The sequence below is a fragment of the Pagrus major genome, chromosome 15, assembly GCF_040436345.1.
Source record: "Pagrus major chromosome 15, Pma_NU_1.0".
Lineage (NCBI taxonomy): Eukaryota > Metazoa > Chordata > Actinopteri > Spariformes > Sparidae > Pagrus > Pagrus major.
The window spans coordinates 24378336-24393915 of record NC_133229.1 but is presented as its reverse complement, the minus strand read 5'-3'; the positions used below and the strand labels follow the sequence as shown (position 1 = coordinate 24393915).

At 42.5% G+C, this 15580-nt stretch overlaps 1 protein-coding gene across 3 annotated transcripts in view; it reads right to left on the bottom strand.

Moving 5' to 3' along the window:
- Positions 1-8329: 8329 nt before the first annotated feature.
- LOC141009790 (E3 ubiquitin-protein ligase NEURL1-like) overlaps positions 8330-15580 on the bottom strand; it is a 31452-nt gene continuing 24201 nt past the window's right edge. The window contains exons 5-6 of one of the 3 annotated variants that reach the window (XM_073482492.1): positions 9563-9742; positions 8330-8574 (exon numbers count right to left, since the gene is read on the bottom strand). In XM_073482492.1, coding sequence (XP_073338593.1) covers positions 8330-8574; positions 9563-9742 — 425 coding nt within the window. Of the gene's footprint in view, positions 8580-9562; positions 9743-15580 lie in introns of all 3 variants that reach the window. The other 2 variants (XM_073482495.1, XM_073482496.1) reach the window with 2 other exon arrangements.

Sequence of the window (15580 nt, the reverse complement as noted above, 5' to 3'; positions counted from 1 at the left end):
TGTTTAGAGTGACTTAACCTAACTGTGTAGCTACAGCAAGCGTCTGTGTTGGCCTGTACTGTTGGGAACAATGCTGCAGCCTACATGTCAAGACGGTAGACGATGTGTTGCTAGTGTTAAGGACAAGACCAATATCTAACTGGACCTATGTGACATTTGCAGGTGAGTTTCAAGGCTGTTTAGCTGTGCTGCAGCTTATCAGTCATCTAGCCTGCAAACTGACATCGGCACACAGTGCACTTCCCCCATGTGGTTTGTCGGGAGGCTCATTCAACAAGCTAAGATGCAACTCTCTTTATAACTTAGAGAAGAAGGAGACTTAAGAGGGAAAGCTAATGTTGATTACTGTTCAAAGTCTGTGACGCCGCTGACATCACTGCTTTGTCCAAGATGTGATTGGCTGCATCAAAATAAGGTTTCCACCTACATAATGCAAAACATTAATGCCATCATGACACCATCGAAGAAGAAGTGCAGATCTTTTTGCTGTAGCAGACAAAACATCTGCTGTCACTTCTGTTTATGAAAGTCATCGGAGTGTAATTATCTGATAATTGCAAATTAATGTTGTGTACTAGCACATATATATTATCACAGGCCATAATTGCCGGTTATGTAAGCCTCCCAGTGGCGTTGCACTAACATCCTCCTGCCTTGGAAAAGTAAAAGATCTGAATATTGAATGTGTTTATATCTAGTATAAACTCACATCTGTGCGTACGCAATACAGCTGAAGTGTTTGTCCAGCTGGATGCTGTTCAGCAAATAAATTAGATCACACTTGGTTGCATGGCATTCCTTTCATTTCTCCCCCACAGCACTGAGCCAGAGATGTCGTGCAATTGACTTTGATTGGCCTCCTCCAGCAGCGTCCGCTTCACGAGAACCCGCACGTTTGACTTTGGTTTTGATGGCTTTCATTTTGTGGTCACTGGGCTGCTTAATTTGGCGTCAACTGACAAAGCAAAAGTTTAAGTCACAGTGTGGAGTTTGTAGTCTATAATATTGTCGCCTTCAGCTATAATCGGAGAAACACCAACTCAAAACACTGATGCAGTTTTCCAGTGTCAGACACTGCATATTGCTGATATATTGGATTTGGTGCCTGGGATATAATAAGATTTACAGCCCACAGGAATCTGATGTGAAATATGTCCATCCCACTGGCTGTTTCTTCTGTTGGGATCTCAACAACCGTACTACAATCACTGGCTTGGAACTAAGTTATGGGTGCCCGCTGATCATCTTTATGACGTGTTTGTCTGCGGGCTGTGGGTAAGTGTGTCTGTGCTTGCTTGCTTGCTTGTTGTTCTTGTGTCGAGTGTGTGTTTATTTGTGCGTGAAAATGATAAATCGCAGGAGGAAGAGAGAGGAAAGAGGAAATGCAAGATGTGCAGGTGAGATAAAGACGCCGCAAGGGGCTTATAACTTCAAATACGATGGTAGTTTGTCAGTCACTGTGTCATATCGAGTGTGTCGGTTCATTCTTGACCATAGAAATAATAGTTTGACAGCTGAGTAAACTGATAAAGACCATATGGTGTTATTTAAAGCTCTTAAAATATAAAACTACAGTAGTAAACTTGAGGGAAGAGTATTTTGCAGAAAATAGAAGGGTTCCTAAGTGTTAAAGGAAAGTGTTCACCCAAAAATGAAAATTCAGTCTTTATCTACTCACCCCAGTGCTGATGGAAAGTCAGATGAGGTTGTGTAGTCCACAAAACATTTCTGGGAGCTAACAGCTGAAGTAGAAGGTGACATGAAAAAAAAATCAACTGTAGAAAAAGCATGAAATGGCTCCATACAGCTTGTCTGACATAATCCAAGTCTCTGGAGCCCCAAATTGATTTTAAAAGCTGTTATTTATACACTTGAGGCGCAGTCGAGCTTGTGCACCCACTTCAGACGCTTTTAGCTTAGCAGCTACAGTGAAGATTTCAGGTGTAAATACGATTTTTTAAAATCAATTTGGGATTTCGGGGCTTCTGCAGAATTAGATCACGCTGTACTGTACAAGCTGCGTAGAGACATTATGTCGTTTTGGCTGCTTTTTTTAAGATAAAATCTTCACTGTGACTGCTAAGCTAAAAGTGTAAATGCACTTCCTGTCTTAAGGGTGTAAATAATGTCTTTTCAAATCAATTTTGGATTTCGGGGCTTCAGCAGGATTAGAATATGCAGGTTGAGGTTAGTGTTTTTCAGTTGTTCCCCGTCTACTTCAGTTGTTTAGGAGGATGCTGCAACGTTGTTTTGTTGTGAAGCTCCAGAAATGTTTTGTGGACTAAGAAACTTCACATGACGTCAGCATGGAAGTGAGTCGATACTGACTGAATTTTCATTTTTGGCTGAACTTATCCTTTAAAGTTTAAGCAAAGACATTGGTTCAGCCATGAAAATAAGAATCATGACTATGAAGTAACCTCCTCTATCATGTAGAAATTGGATATTGAGCGCCCCACTGTCAGCAGCATTAAAGGTTTCCTGTAGAAGAAACAAGGAACATACTTTAAACAAACAACACATTTCCCTGAAAGAGTCGAGGGTGCTCAGGAAGTTCAAACAAAATGTGATGAAGGTGCTCTTTGGTGGGGAACACTCAAGTTCATAAAAAGGGAAAAATCCAAGGCACTCTTCTGACAATTTCTTTAAAAAAACCCTTTATTTAGATGGCTTTTTCATACTGAAATTCTTAAAAACATCGACAATGCATGTTAAAAATCAGCTAAGTAGCAACCCAGAAGGCTGCTGCTTGTTTTTCTATGATTTGAGACAACAAATAACATCAAGACCATGAATGTTCACTGGTCAAATAGTCCTTAATCCTATTTTTATAATCTTCCATATTCATCAGATAATCTCATCCCACACAGCCGATGATGGTCGAGCTTTTGAAGGTGTTTCTGCTCCGTGCAGAAGCTGCTGCAGCTGTTTCTGTCCTCTGGAGGGCAGCAGCACTCAGCTCCTCGCGGCTGAGGAGCCCAGCATCTCAGTAACCTTCACCTTTGTCTTCGTCAACACAGTAATTAGAAAGTGTAGGGGTGAAATCCCTCAAATTGATCTGGGCTATGAAGAAAAGTTGCACTTTTTTAATATAATTGAACTTCTTCTCTCAGTTTGTCCCTCGACGCTGCAAATCAGACTGAGGAAAAAGATTTTACATCACGCCGAACATCAAAAGCTTAAAGCCTTAACTACAACAGAGGAACAAACTCAAGTTCTAGCTGTCTGATGTCTGGTTAAAATTCCTGATCGATAGTGTCGTGCTTTTTTGGAATACAAATTTGATACCTTAATAGACGGAGTGTGTGTGTTTGACCAAACAGCTGTCTAGAAGAGATACCACAACACAGCTCAAACAAGCCAGCCGAGCCCTTAAGCCTTTCAGGAGGCCGGCAGCCAGGTTCACTGAGAGGTCTGCGTGGAAAGTCTGTGTGTACACAGACAGCGCTGAGATATACTGTATTCATGTCACTGTCACACACCCCGGCTGTGTGTTTCCCTCTTACCTCTGAGAACACTTGGCGGTGAACGGCAGCCGCTGATGCCTGTTTCATGTCTGGACGTCATGGGCTGTATTCGAGTGCAGCATAAACCGGCGCTGCATTAGAGCCAGGCCCGCAGGGTAGTAAATAACAGATGATGTTCACCGTGGCCAGGTCTACATACCGCGACTCTAAACAGTTTCCCAGTGAGTTATGGCTGTTTACTAAAAGCCCCTTGCCTTTGTTATTCATATAGTATATGGCGGGGTGTTAGTCAAGTATACTACTGTGGTGACTGATTGTGTTGAAAGATGGCTGCCTTCTCGTTCTCTAACTGTTGCACAATTTGAATTTTCTCGCCTAAGAGGTTGCATCAACCATTTGTGTAATGGACGAAGTGGGAAAAGGTAATTGCTCTCTCATTCTCCATCTTCTGTGCCAGATTGACTCCAGTTTCCTGGTGTGCATAAAACATAATAAGGACTGTAGCTGAGAAATGGTCATTTTTAACTTTTTATTGCATTTCGAGTAAAATGCCTCAAACAAAGTAGGAGATTGGTTTTCTTCTGTACCAGCCCAGACTTCAGGATACAATTGTGGCCTGTGCTCTTCGGAAAAACGACCGCAGAGAGGGAAAGCAGCTTATTACGACCCCATATTTACGTTTCTTGTTAGGCGGCGACCTCTAGTGGCTGTTGTAGTTATTACAGCTGCAAAGGAGGAAGTGAGGAGGAGGGGTATAAAGAGGGTACATTTATGCTAGATAATAGGTCCGTCAGTTTTAACCGATACAACCGTCACTGTCCACATACTTCAGTGCGTCCTTCACATTGGCATGGATGTTAAGCAACACAAACGTTGTGACAAGGTGAAAATTGACCCAAAAGAAATGTAAAGTTGCAACGTATCTGTGGTTTGTAACAAACATCGCAAACATTTATCCTGGTGGTTGGGTTGACTGAACTGTACAGGCTCAAAATGTACTTCAAATGTCAAAATAACGAGAAATAATAACAAGTACAAAGCCAGTTATTCAGACTTGAACTTTATTTAACAAACTGAACATATTTAAACCACTTTAAGAATGTTTTTTTAACAACTAATAGAAATCCCCGGCCCGGGAAACCAAAGTTACATGAGCTGATTCTCTTTGTCTCAAATGCACAATGCCCAACCTTCACTTCCTCGCTGGTTTTTGTTTCGTTTGGACAGAAAATATTTGGTCACATTTGTTAAAAAATAGGCTGTCAGAATTATTTGGGAACTACTCACACCTGCTTCACTACAACACACATTCAAGATATAATTCAAATATGCACAAGAAGGACAAACTAATAGGTAACTGATGTCATCATTACACATTGTATTCCCTTTTAATACCATGTTTTGGTGAACATAATAAACATTTGACATCATGGAAAATGTGCTTTTCTGGCGAAGAGTTCGATGTAAAGATTGATACGACTACAGCTAGCAGACGGTTAGCTTAGCTGTCAGTTCATCCCAGTTGCTTTGCTGGGTTTTGTCTTGTGTTGTTTGTATTTGAGTTTGTGTTACCTTTATGTTCTTCCTTCCTGTTCACCTTCTTCCATCTCTACCTGAAATCATCCTGCTGTCTCTACTCGTCTGTTACACTGTTGTAACTTTGTCATCTCATACATTGCAATGAAAATATCATTGTCGACAAACAAATTATCATCACAGTGTCTAATTTTTCCTTATATGTGTGTATTTATACTGAATATACATATTTTTCTTCTTTCCCCTGTATTGTTTTTGTGTATTTCTTTGTTTTTATTGGATCACTGTCTACTGATTGGTTGGTTTTGCCTATTGAGTGTGCTACTTGTTGCCATAATGTTTTTTGGGTTGTCTGTCCATCCCACACAAAAGTCAGCTCGGACTCAAAGATGAGCTGATTAGAATTTGGTGGTCAAAGATCAGTGTGACCTCACAAAACACAGTCTTTGGCCTTTATTCAACGGTCATATGATAATTATGACACACTAGGATAAAATGATGAAGTGTTATGTTTTATATACAAAAGATTAAAGGTCAATTTCACTGTGACATCATAATGTTCTGCAAATTTAACATTTTTAGGCTGTATGCGCCATTCTGCTCACTTGATTTTGTTTTGTTATCAAACATAAAAATGCTGCAAAGGGGATAAAGTGTCTGTAATTCCTGCAGCCTGTGGAGTTACAGATTATGGTCTGTAGAATATAATATTCAATGTGTGACGTCTAACTTAAATGTAATAGCCTAGTTTACTCGGTAATCCTGAGGTAATCGGTTTCCTGACTTTTTTTTAAAGTAACATCAACTTTTAACAAGTTACCTTTCTCAATAGGTAATGCTGTAACAAGTTACTTTTTAGGCAGTACTTTGGTCTTGTAACAAGTTTGTTGTTGTTCTTTAACATAGTGAAGGTCGGTTGTACAAGCCGGCGTCTTCTTGACCTCTCCTGACACAACTCAACTTATGTGTGGGCAAATAAATTGATAAAAAGGGTTAATTCTAATTAAAAATTGAATATTGGTACCTCAATACTCCACTCCTGCATACGAAATTATACTTAAGTACAATATTTGAGTAAATGTAACTCAGTACTTCCACAACTGAAGGTTGGCGTCCATCTTCTCATCCAACTGTGCGCCAAAGACTAAATCAGCACGCTTCCCAAAATGTCAAACTTCTTCTTTTAAGTGAAAACCAGCTGATCCACGGAGCCTTGAGGAGCAAAGTATCCTATAATCTTTAACTATGCAACAATAAAATAAACAATATTCCTACTTTTTTGGACACTAATAGTCATACATAGAAAACAAAACAATGAGAATTCTTTATAGTAGCATTGACAAAATAAATAAACCTCATAATGTACAGTTAATATTACACTCATCAATACCATTTTCTATCAAAAACCATTCATATCTCTGCTCGGTCATATTTGGTCAAGAGGAAAAAAAACAAAAAAAAACAGGTAGAAATGTAAAAGCTGAGCAAATTAAAATAATTCCAGTATCATACAACGCAGTGACATGTTGAAACATTTCATCTGTAGCAGTAAAATAAATTCACACGCTGATATTAAGCACACTGAAATGTTGGCTTTGTGTCGGTAGGTTGTGTGGTTACACCAAAGTTTGTCCAGACTTCTCGTTTCGAAGGCACACAAGAAAAACTTCACTGTGACTCAAACGTTACGCAACAGAACTGCTGATTTTTTTCCCTCCACGGCGGCAGGGAGATGACTTGAGCCGAAGTTAACACCTTGAACACAAAACAAATCAGCACTTACTACTTAACAAATTACTGAGTAATGTTTTTCATCAAGGCCGAAACCTGAAAATAGCTTGTTTTTCTCAACAATTCAAAGCAGTACATAATGGATGAGATTAGTAAAGTGAAAGTGTCCTTGTAGTTTGCTTTTACCGACGGAGAGCAGCACTCAGAAACTGATATGCAAATGAAAAAAATCTCACAATAACAAGCTACATCCATGTCACCGACTGAGACACGGTGCGCTGAAAGACGTCATCACTGAGAGCAAATAACCATGTTTTTTATTTAATGTACAGATTAAAGAGAGAAACCTGAATTAAGCCTGCAATGGTGGATGAAGAGGTCGATTTGTCATCCTCGTGTGCTGCTGCAGCGTTTTTTAAAAATACTTCACTGCCCACCAATGTTTATTTGAATGACTTTTGTCCAATTACAGCATGCAGCCGGCTCGCCGAGCAGCACCCGGAGCGGCGGGGACGGCTGCCAGAGGAGCAGGACGTGCAAACCATGCGAGTCCCACATTTTACAGGCTTTCATACAAACTCCTGATGTATCTGACGTGCCTGAGCGAGGAAACACTTTCTTTCTGCTGAAACGATGTGCAGACACCCCCGTCCTCCCCCTGTCGCCATCCCCAAACATACAACATCCTCTCTCTTCCCCCCTCCCTCTCGCTCCCTCCTCGCTGATTTACATCCTCGTTCACCGCGAGGTTGACCTTCTATGGCGACGACGTTCGCACTTGTTTTTTACCCTCCGCGCAATCTCGCCTCTGCCTGAAGTGCACAGAGGCACAGCAGGTAGAGAGATATCCGACAAAACACTTCATTTATTACGCAACCGAGCTCCTTTAAGGATTTCTTTACCCTTTAGGTTTAGGGCTTATTGCAGGAAGAGCAATTTCATCTGTGCATTCAGAAATGGCTTAATTTGGAAGTGCTGCAAAGTTTTTTTCCCACCACAGAAACTTCTTTTAACTTTTCCCTCAATGGCCTCTGAAAAACGTTCGGGAAATCCTCTCGATTTTCTCAGATCTAGCAGAGAATTGATTCTCTAAACACACTTTTTGACCCGGCGCTCTCTGACAAACAGTCTGCAGGAGCAGCTAGTGAAACCACAGATTTGTTTTCCCCCGTTTCTTCCGCAGCACTGGACAATTTTACCTCTTCTAAACACGAGCGAGCAGCCGTGCTGTCACCACCAGAACAGGAAGGGGGACAGACTCCTCCTCAGATTACTCTTTCTCCTCAACAGAAACACAAATCACAGTCAGTGGACGATAGTAGGTCAAGGTGTGATGCGGATAGCGCTAGTACACGTTTTGTTCCCATTGATCAAACTGTATTTTCTGATGGTCTTTTTCCGGTGGTAGGAGCCGACGTGAGCTTTCCAACGATGTGCATTAGACATGACAGAAAAAATGTTTTTAATGATGGAGTCCTGCTGTAGAGTACCTGAGCCAGATTGCACACACAAACAAGCGGGGCTTTCACTTGCGCTGTGTCCATCTTCACAAAGTCTTTTTATGGCTTTGACAACCTCTCGAAGCTGAGCCGAGCTTACGTGCTCCGGTAGGTCTTGATGATATCTTTGATTGTCCTCCTGCAGATGGGGCAGCACGCGTTGGCCATCTTCTTGAGCTTGAGGCCGCAGGTGTAGCAGAGACACATGTGTCCGCAGGCGTAGAGGACCGTGTCCACCACGTTCTCGTAGCAGATGGTGCACTCGTCGCTCCACGTGCCCGAGCAGGACGGGAAGGTGGGGGACTCTGGGTGGCTGGAGAAGGGAGAGCTCGGGGTTGTACCTGAGGGAAAAGAGTGAAAAAGATGTGATGTGTGAAAGAGAAAACAAAACAAGTTGAGGAAACCTTCCAAACAGTTCAGGCGGAGAACTGCAGCTGCATTGCTACGCTCACATGTCACAAACACTCACTGCAACATATATCCGAGGCACCTTGTACTTAGGCCTGTCAATACCCTGCCTGCTGTTTTTCTCCGCTAACGAAGCTTCAGGACAACTTTATGGAGGAATAATTGTCTTGCAGTCCTCGCTCCTTCAGTCGCCATTATCTGAAAGGATTTTTCCTGTCAACCTGTCTGCAGCCTGACCGCAGTGATGCCGAGCAGAGGTGGCAAAAGTCCACACATTCTGTACTCAAGTAGAAGTACAGATATTTGTGGGAAAATAAGACTTGAAGTACTGGTCAAAGCTAACTCAACCTCAAGCCATATTAATATAATTCATAGACATTTAAACTTAAAGGTAGAGTCAGTAGGATTTGTCCGAGCTGTTCGTAAATGCACCAGAAAGATAGTTCTTTCCCAGGATGTCAAATACCGACATTTTGGACTGGTAAAGCCAGGCAAATAATTGAGAAAATAAGAAAATCCAGGCAGAGGGCTGCAGGGTCTCTGCAGATATGAGACTCTGACATGCCTTTTCTCCCCATTCGAGTCTTCTTCTCTGTCTGTGTCTGTCTTGCTACGTCTGCCGTGCATGATATGCGTTTTTTTGATGGTGGGAAGGCGGCTACAGTGACCCAAAATAAAAATAATCGATAATTCCCCCCAAATGTATTAAAACTAGTAACAAGTAACAAGCTTGTTTTGAAAATGTAAGGAGTAGAAAGTACAGATATTTGTGTGAAAAATCTACTTAAGTACAGTAACACAGTATTTGTCGAGGATCCGTGTGCTGGCTGCATTTTAATCAATTTCATAAACAGAGAAACAAAAGAATCACAAGACGATCGATGGACAGGGAGGATAATAAACTGTAACACTCGGACAAACCTGTGGAGGAAGAAAAGACCGTGTGGTAATTGGAGTTCAGGCTGGAATTGAGGTTGATGTTCAACGTTGTGTTGAGGTTGGGCTCGGAGTTGCCGCTGCACAGCACTGTGTGGGTGTTGGGTGTACAGGACGGGGAGCTGGGGATCGACGGGCCTCGGAGGTCTGCGTGCAGAGATGAGCCTGAACAGAAAAAGAGGAGACACCGAAGATTTACATACTCCTTTCCATCATTCACACTGTGCATCACTGAGAGGTTAGTCAGAGCTGATAATTAGCAAATGGACGGGAGTGGACGTCTTGTTGCATCTCCCCCACTTGTCTCAGTCTGCCGTCGCTCTCTCACACAAACATTCAATCTTTTCTATCACCAAGCAGATGACTTGTGAGTCCACAGTGTCTGTGTGTGGGTGTGTGTGAGTGAGTCAAGAGCCTTTGAGTTGGTGTAGTCTCATCAGAGACGCCAAGCACCGTCCCCCCCCCCCCCCTCCCATCCATTCCTCCTTCCTCCTTCATGAGCCCATGATCCCTCTGGGAAGGGTACAAAATGCTTCCACAGTCTATCTGGTGTCTGTCCCGTATGATCCGTCCCCGTCCGAGCCCCATAACCACCGGCACTGGCATCAGTTCTCATATTGGCAGCTCATCTCTCCGCACAGACGAGAATACCAACCCCCGATTCCACGGACAAATCCTGATCCGCCTGGCAGGCACGCGGCATTGTTGTTTACACATTGTCCTTCAACTGACCATGGCAGAAATATTGCTACACTGTCGGGGCCGGCCACCTACTTGGCACCGGCATCCTTTCATGTATCAAACAATCTAATATCGGTAGTTTACATCCATGTCCCACATTTTGCATATCCAAATTTTCCAACAATGACAGAGTGGAGTGGAGAAAGAGCTAAAAAAAGGACCGCAGATGGTGAGAATTTGCAGAAAAAATGAAATACTGGTGGCCTAAAAAAGAAAAGAACACTTTTATGTGGTCTGTTGTTAACACAAAAATGTATACAGTTTGTTGCATAACTCGAGCTACGTGCTCCGAAACATCAACCCCTGAACTCTGATGTCTTTTCCTCGGACCGCTCCGACCGCTGCAGTCTCAGTTTCAGCTTACGTAAACAAACCGTAGTAGCTTTCCGGTCGCGCAACAACCAGTTTGCTGCTAAAAAGATCAACAGAACACAGAAGTTGCGGTCGCTCGTACAAAAGCTTTTCCATCGGAGTCATCTATTTATTTAATCTTGATATTATCATATTTTATAGTGTACACAGAGGCGTGTTTGCATACACTAGCATTTATACACCCCTCCATTACCTACTTAACGTGACCTATGAGGCAGCCCGGCTGTTCGCAAATGTCTTGGTCAACTCTAATAAGGAAGAATGGATAACCTTCATGTCTATTCATGTACCCTTTCATCAAGGGGACCTTTCATCTGCTCTTGTATTATAAATTTACTGCTGGCTCTGCCACCGGGAACGAGTGTGTGAATGTCCTTTGCTATGCAGCAGCCCTGGAGGCGTATTTAAGGTTGAGCATTTGTATGCTGGCTTTCAACACTTGCTTATCAAATATAGAGATCTCTGCCACACCCTGTTATTTTGTTCGTGTCTGAAAGAAGTCAGGCTTTAAACTACTAACATTGCTTATTTACCCATCCAGCAGATACAAAAGTATGTTAGCAATCATTTTAAGTCGTGTTTGTGTCCACTTAAAGGTGACATATGTAAGAAAATATTAAAAATTAACAACATTATCAACAGAATGTGAAGAAATAACAGTTATCAATTGAAGTTAGCATGCTAACCAGCTAACCCCGGGCCTCCAAGCGATCCAAAGCTCCTGTGCTAGTGGTGTTAACACCAGCACTACCCTGGTAGTGCGGCTAGCTGTACGGCTAATTGAGCTAGGTGATGTGCTGCCCCTATTTTTTTTTAATTCAAGATGGTCAATTTTAACATATTGCCTGTAAGAAATATCATTTCATCTCCTTCTAGCTCGTCTCTGGTCTCCAACATCCCTTGAGGGAAATATCTGGCTCTTTGGTAGCTACATGCTCCACCATGTTTACCAGCTAGTCGCTAATTCAATTCAATTCAATTCAATTCAATTCAATTCAAAAAACTTTATTTATCCCCGGGGGGCAATTCAAGAGTGTGACACATCCAACTTGGTCTTTTGTACAGTGGGTTTTTTGTGCTTTTTCTTTATTTTCAGGAAACAGCTGCCTCATTCAGCTGAAGAAAATGCAAAGAGATTGATGTGTGAGGACCAAAATATTAAATAACAAATCAAGAACAATGAAGTTGTAAGAACTCAGTCGCTCCTTACAGCTGAAGGCAGCTGCAGGTGGTGGTGAAACTTCAGGAGGTGGTGCGGCTCTTTCTTGTCCCTCTTCTTTAGAGTCATCTTCAGACCCAAATTCGAGAGGCGAGCTCAGTCACCTCTTTCAAAACTATGGTTATCCAACTTGAACTCTATATCTGTGGTTCTTCCATCCTGTCCCTTCATGTTTTCCACGTATTCCTGCTCCAGCGCACCTGATTCAAATGATCAGCTCGTCATTGAGCTCTGCTGAAGCCTGATAACGACCCCCAACGACTTTAACCTGACCTGATTCTCTATCTCGATCAATAAGAGCGACCCCTTTGACATACACACAGTCATCTTATCAAATGTCAATACGAAAATATTGATCACAGCCGAGCACATGAAGAAACAAACATATGTAAACCTGCAGCAGCAACAACCGCAACAGGGACACTTGATGACGACTGTCGGCCGTTATTGATCTTATGTATGTCACCGGAAATGAGAAAAATCTTGTTTTATAAGATCACACGGACAAAACGAACATGTGAGAGCAACAGACTCCCATCTGTTCCACTTCACAGGCTTGACAACACCCAGCCATGACAAACTGTCACTTGCCTCAGTAGCTAGATGTTTCCATGGCAACTTGTGGCGTGCGGGCTGCAGCGAGTGGGTGAGCTGGAGACGTCACAAATGCACTCCCCACAGCTGGAGTGGGTAATGACTCGAAGAACGCTCATACCCCAAAGAATCAGAAGAGATAGGGGAGGTGGCGGGGAGGAGGAGACGTCGGGAGGAAAATGCAAGAGGAGAAGAGGAAGTGGAGAGACGACTGGAGGACCAGTGTTAAGGGAACGGGCTGTGGGTGGAAAACCCTGCATCTCAAACCTCCATGCAATTACATTTTAATAATGCATACAGAGGGCATCGTAAGGAGCTATCACAGCCCCCCCCCTCGCCTCTTGATACATAATGCTGGCTGCTGGGGGAGCCCACGCAAGACAGAAATAACCTCCTCAGCCCCGGTCGGTCTGACTGACTACATGAAAGAGAGGAGAGGAGGAACTGTAATCCAGAAATGAACTAAGAGAAATGAATTAGAGGAAAATTATGACAAGCATTTTGACTCCTGCCGAAGTTTCTCTGAAAACTTTGCCTCTAATCAACATTATCTGTGAAAAGAAGGCTAACTTGTCGGGACAGAATCATTATCAATGCAGCCAGACGACAACGCGGCGGCGGAGGGAGATTGTTTTCAATAGAATTAAGATGAATGTCTTTATCTGCGGCGACTGTAAACAAATCAAAAAGCACTCGTGTGTGTGTGTGTGCTCGCTGCACTCTGCGGCGTTTCACAGTCACATCGTAATACACTAAGTCGGAGCAACGCTACAGCTCCATCTTATGAAAAATAGAGAGTTTAAAATCCTTTAAGTGCACGACTCTTAAAACCGAGCGAGTCATACTAAATATTTCAAACTTCAATTGGATCGCGCAAATGTGTTGAAGTTTATATAGCTCTTGTGCGCTGAGTGTCAAATGTCTGAGAAAATAAACTCTCAGCGAGACAAGAGACTCAGACTGGCCCCAAAATATCTTTCTGGAGCCGCAAAACATATTCAGTAATATTTTCACCTGTGGCTCCTCTGCAGTGGGCTACTTATCCTTATTGAAGCAACGTTATGTCACATTTTACCTTAAAATAACAGCTTCAAAGTCATGTTGATGGCACACTGTCTTGTAATAGGGTGAATGGTGTCTCTGTCTCAGCCACTCAGCCCCCCTATGACTTGATGTAACTTCAGTGAGAGGGTAGGATGACAGCGTTACATACATGTTTAGCTGTTACACACCTGGGATATGCATTTACGACAGTGGTGTTTCACTTAGAAACTGCGGGGGGCGCCAAATTGCACAAAAATGCCAATTTCTACATAATGTTGCATTAATTTGTTCCCAACAATAGCTGCTCCTGGCAACTAAAGCATGATTTACAGATGTATGGTCATGTTAGGCGACCAGAAGCAGGGCATAGGGGCGCTAACCTTGGTTTTAGGTGTCAAAGTTCCAAAATCCAGCATAAATCACAGGTCTGGGCTATTTTGTTGACTAAATTAAAGGTTTTTTAAAATGTAAATAGGGGTTTACATGCATGGAAACATATTTAGCTGAAGATATCAGTGGTTCATGCTGACAGTGATGCCATGCCATAGATACAATCCATATTCGAGAAAAATATTGAGCTTGGATATTTCCAAACATAGAAATGAGGTCATATTTGGAGTTAGAGTAGTTTAATATATGTCCTTGTGGTGTAAATCGACTCCATATTTGACCAAAAATATCAACAAAACTCAAAAATATGCATCAGAAATGTTCTGTATACTCCAGAGAGCTAAGTAAATATGTCCCGAACGTTTTAATTATAAAACGTTACGAAGCTTTTTCACTGCAAGAAAGTCAAACCACAAAACCAGCACCTGTAAGCCATTATATCGTCCTATTCTGCTCGTTTCCAATCAGACAGAACTAAACCGTGCGTGCGGGCCTGCATCCAGGGGAGCTGCAGAATCTCAGCACCTGGCATGATTAACTTCAGGGGACCTTCAGGTAACGCTGCGTTATCACTGTGTGAAATCTGCAGGAATCAAACGGAGCAGACCGAAATTCTGCTCAGCCGAAGACACAGAGTTAACATTCATATGCGAGCTGTGGGGGTAGAATGTAAATTCTCAGGAGATACACGAGTTGATAAAAAAGTCAGAGAGCAGCCCAGACGGTGAAGGAGGGGGGAAACTATTTTGTGACTCAGCTTGAGTGGGAACTCAGCCTCCAAAGGTCGTTCAAGGATCGCAGACTGCATCAACTTCTGAATGGAAAGACAACCCGTGAAGATCTGTTCGAACTCCTCGAACCGCGACGTGATTAAATAATCAACTTTTGCTTAAAACTAATAAAATAGGGGAACGATTGATCTGGGTTCGCACATTTCTGTTTGCTCGGAGGAAATCTGGTATCACTGCGACTTAAATAGAAGCATCCAGAGCAAACATTAAGACTGAAATCTAATGAAACACATTTTCTGTCTAAGCTGTCGAATAGCTTGGCGTGGAGTTTCCATTAACAGTCCAAGAACATGTGGAACATCACACCTGAAGATGGAGAGTAATAAGACGGCACTCAAATCGAATTACAGTGAACAATTACGGTTGAGGACTGGTTGTTTTCTGAGGGAATGATAACAATGATGGAGTCCGTTATCAGGCGTAGGGGAAAAATCGATTCTTGAAAGATTATGTCTCAATTCAAAACAGTCAGTACAGACATTTAAAAGCCAGTTTGTGACTTTATAACCACCTGTAACAATTTTGTGAGACTCGGCTGCTTAACCAATTGAATTTTCGCCAGGTTTACATTATTAGCTGGGCTACTTTGTTAGCCTTGATGTAAGCTAGTCCAGTCAAACAAGGTGTGTCCACAGTCTGGTAATCAAAAGTTGTCATTTAAGATTGTTGCAACATTAAATCCATAGTTGTCTGAGCTGTGTTTTTCAGTCCTGCTCCCTGCCTGCAAATGATCAGCTCGTCATCGACCCGTTCATTTGACTCAGGTGCGCTGGAGCAGGCAAACATCTAAAACATGCAGGGCAGAGGAGGAAAAGCATAGCCGGAGGCCACTGACATTACTTATCGTGACAC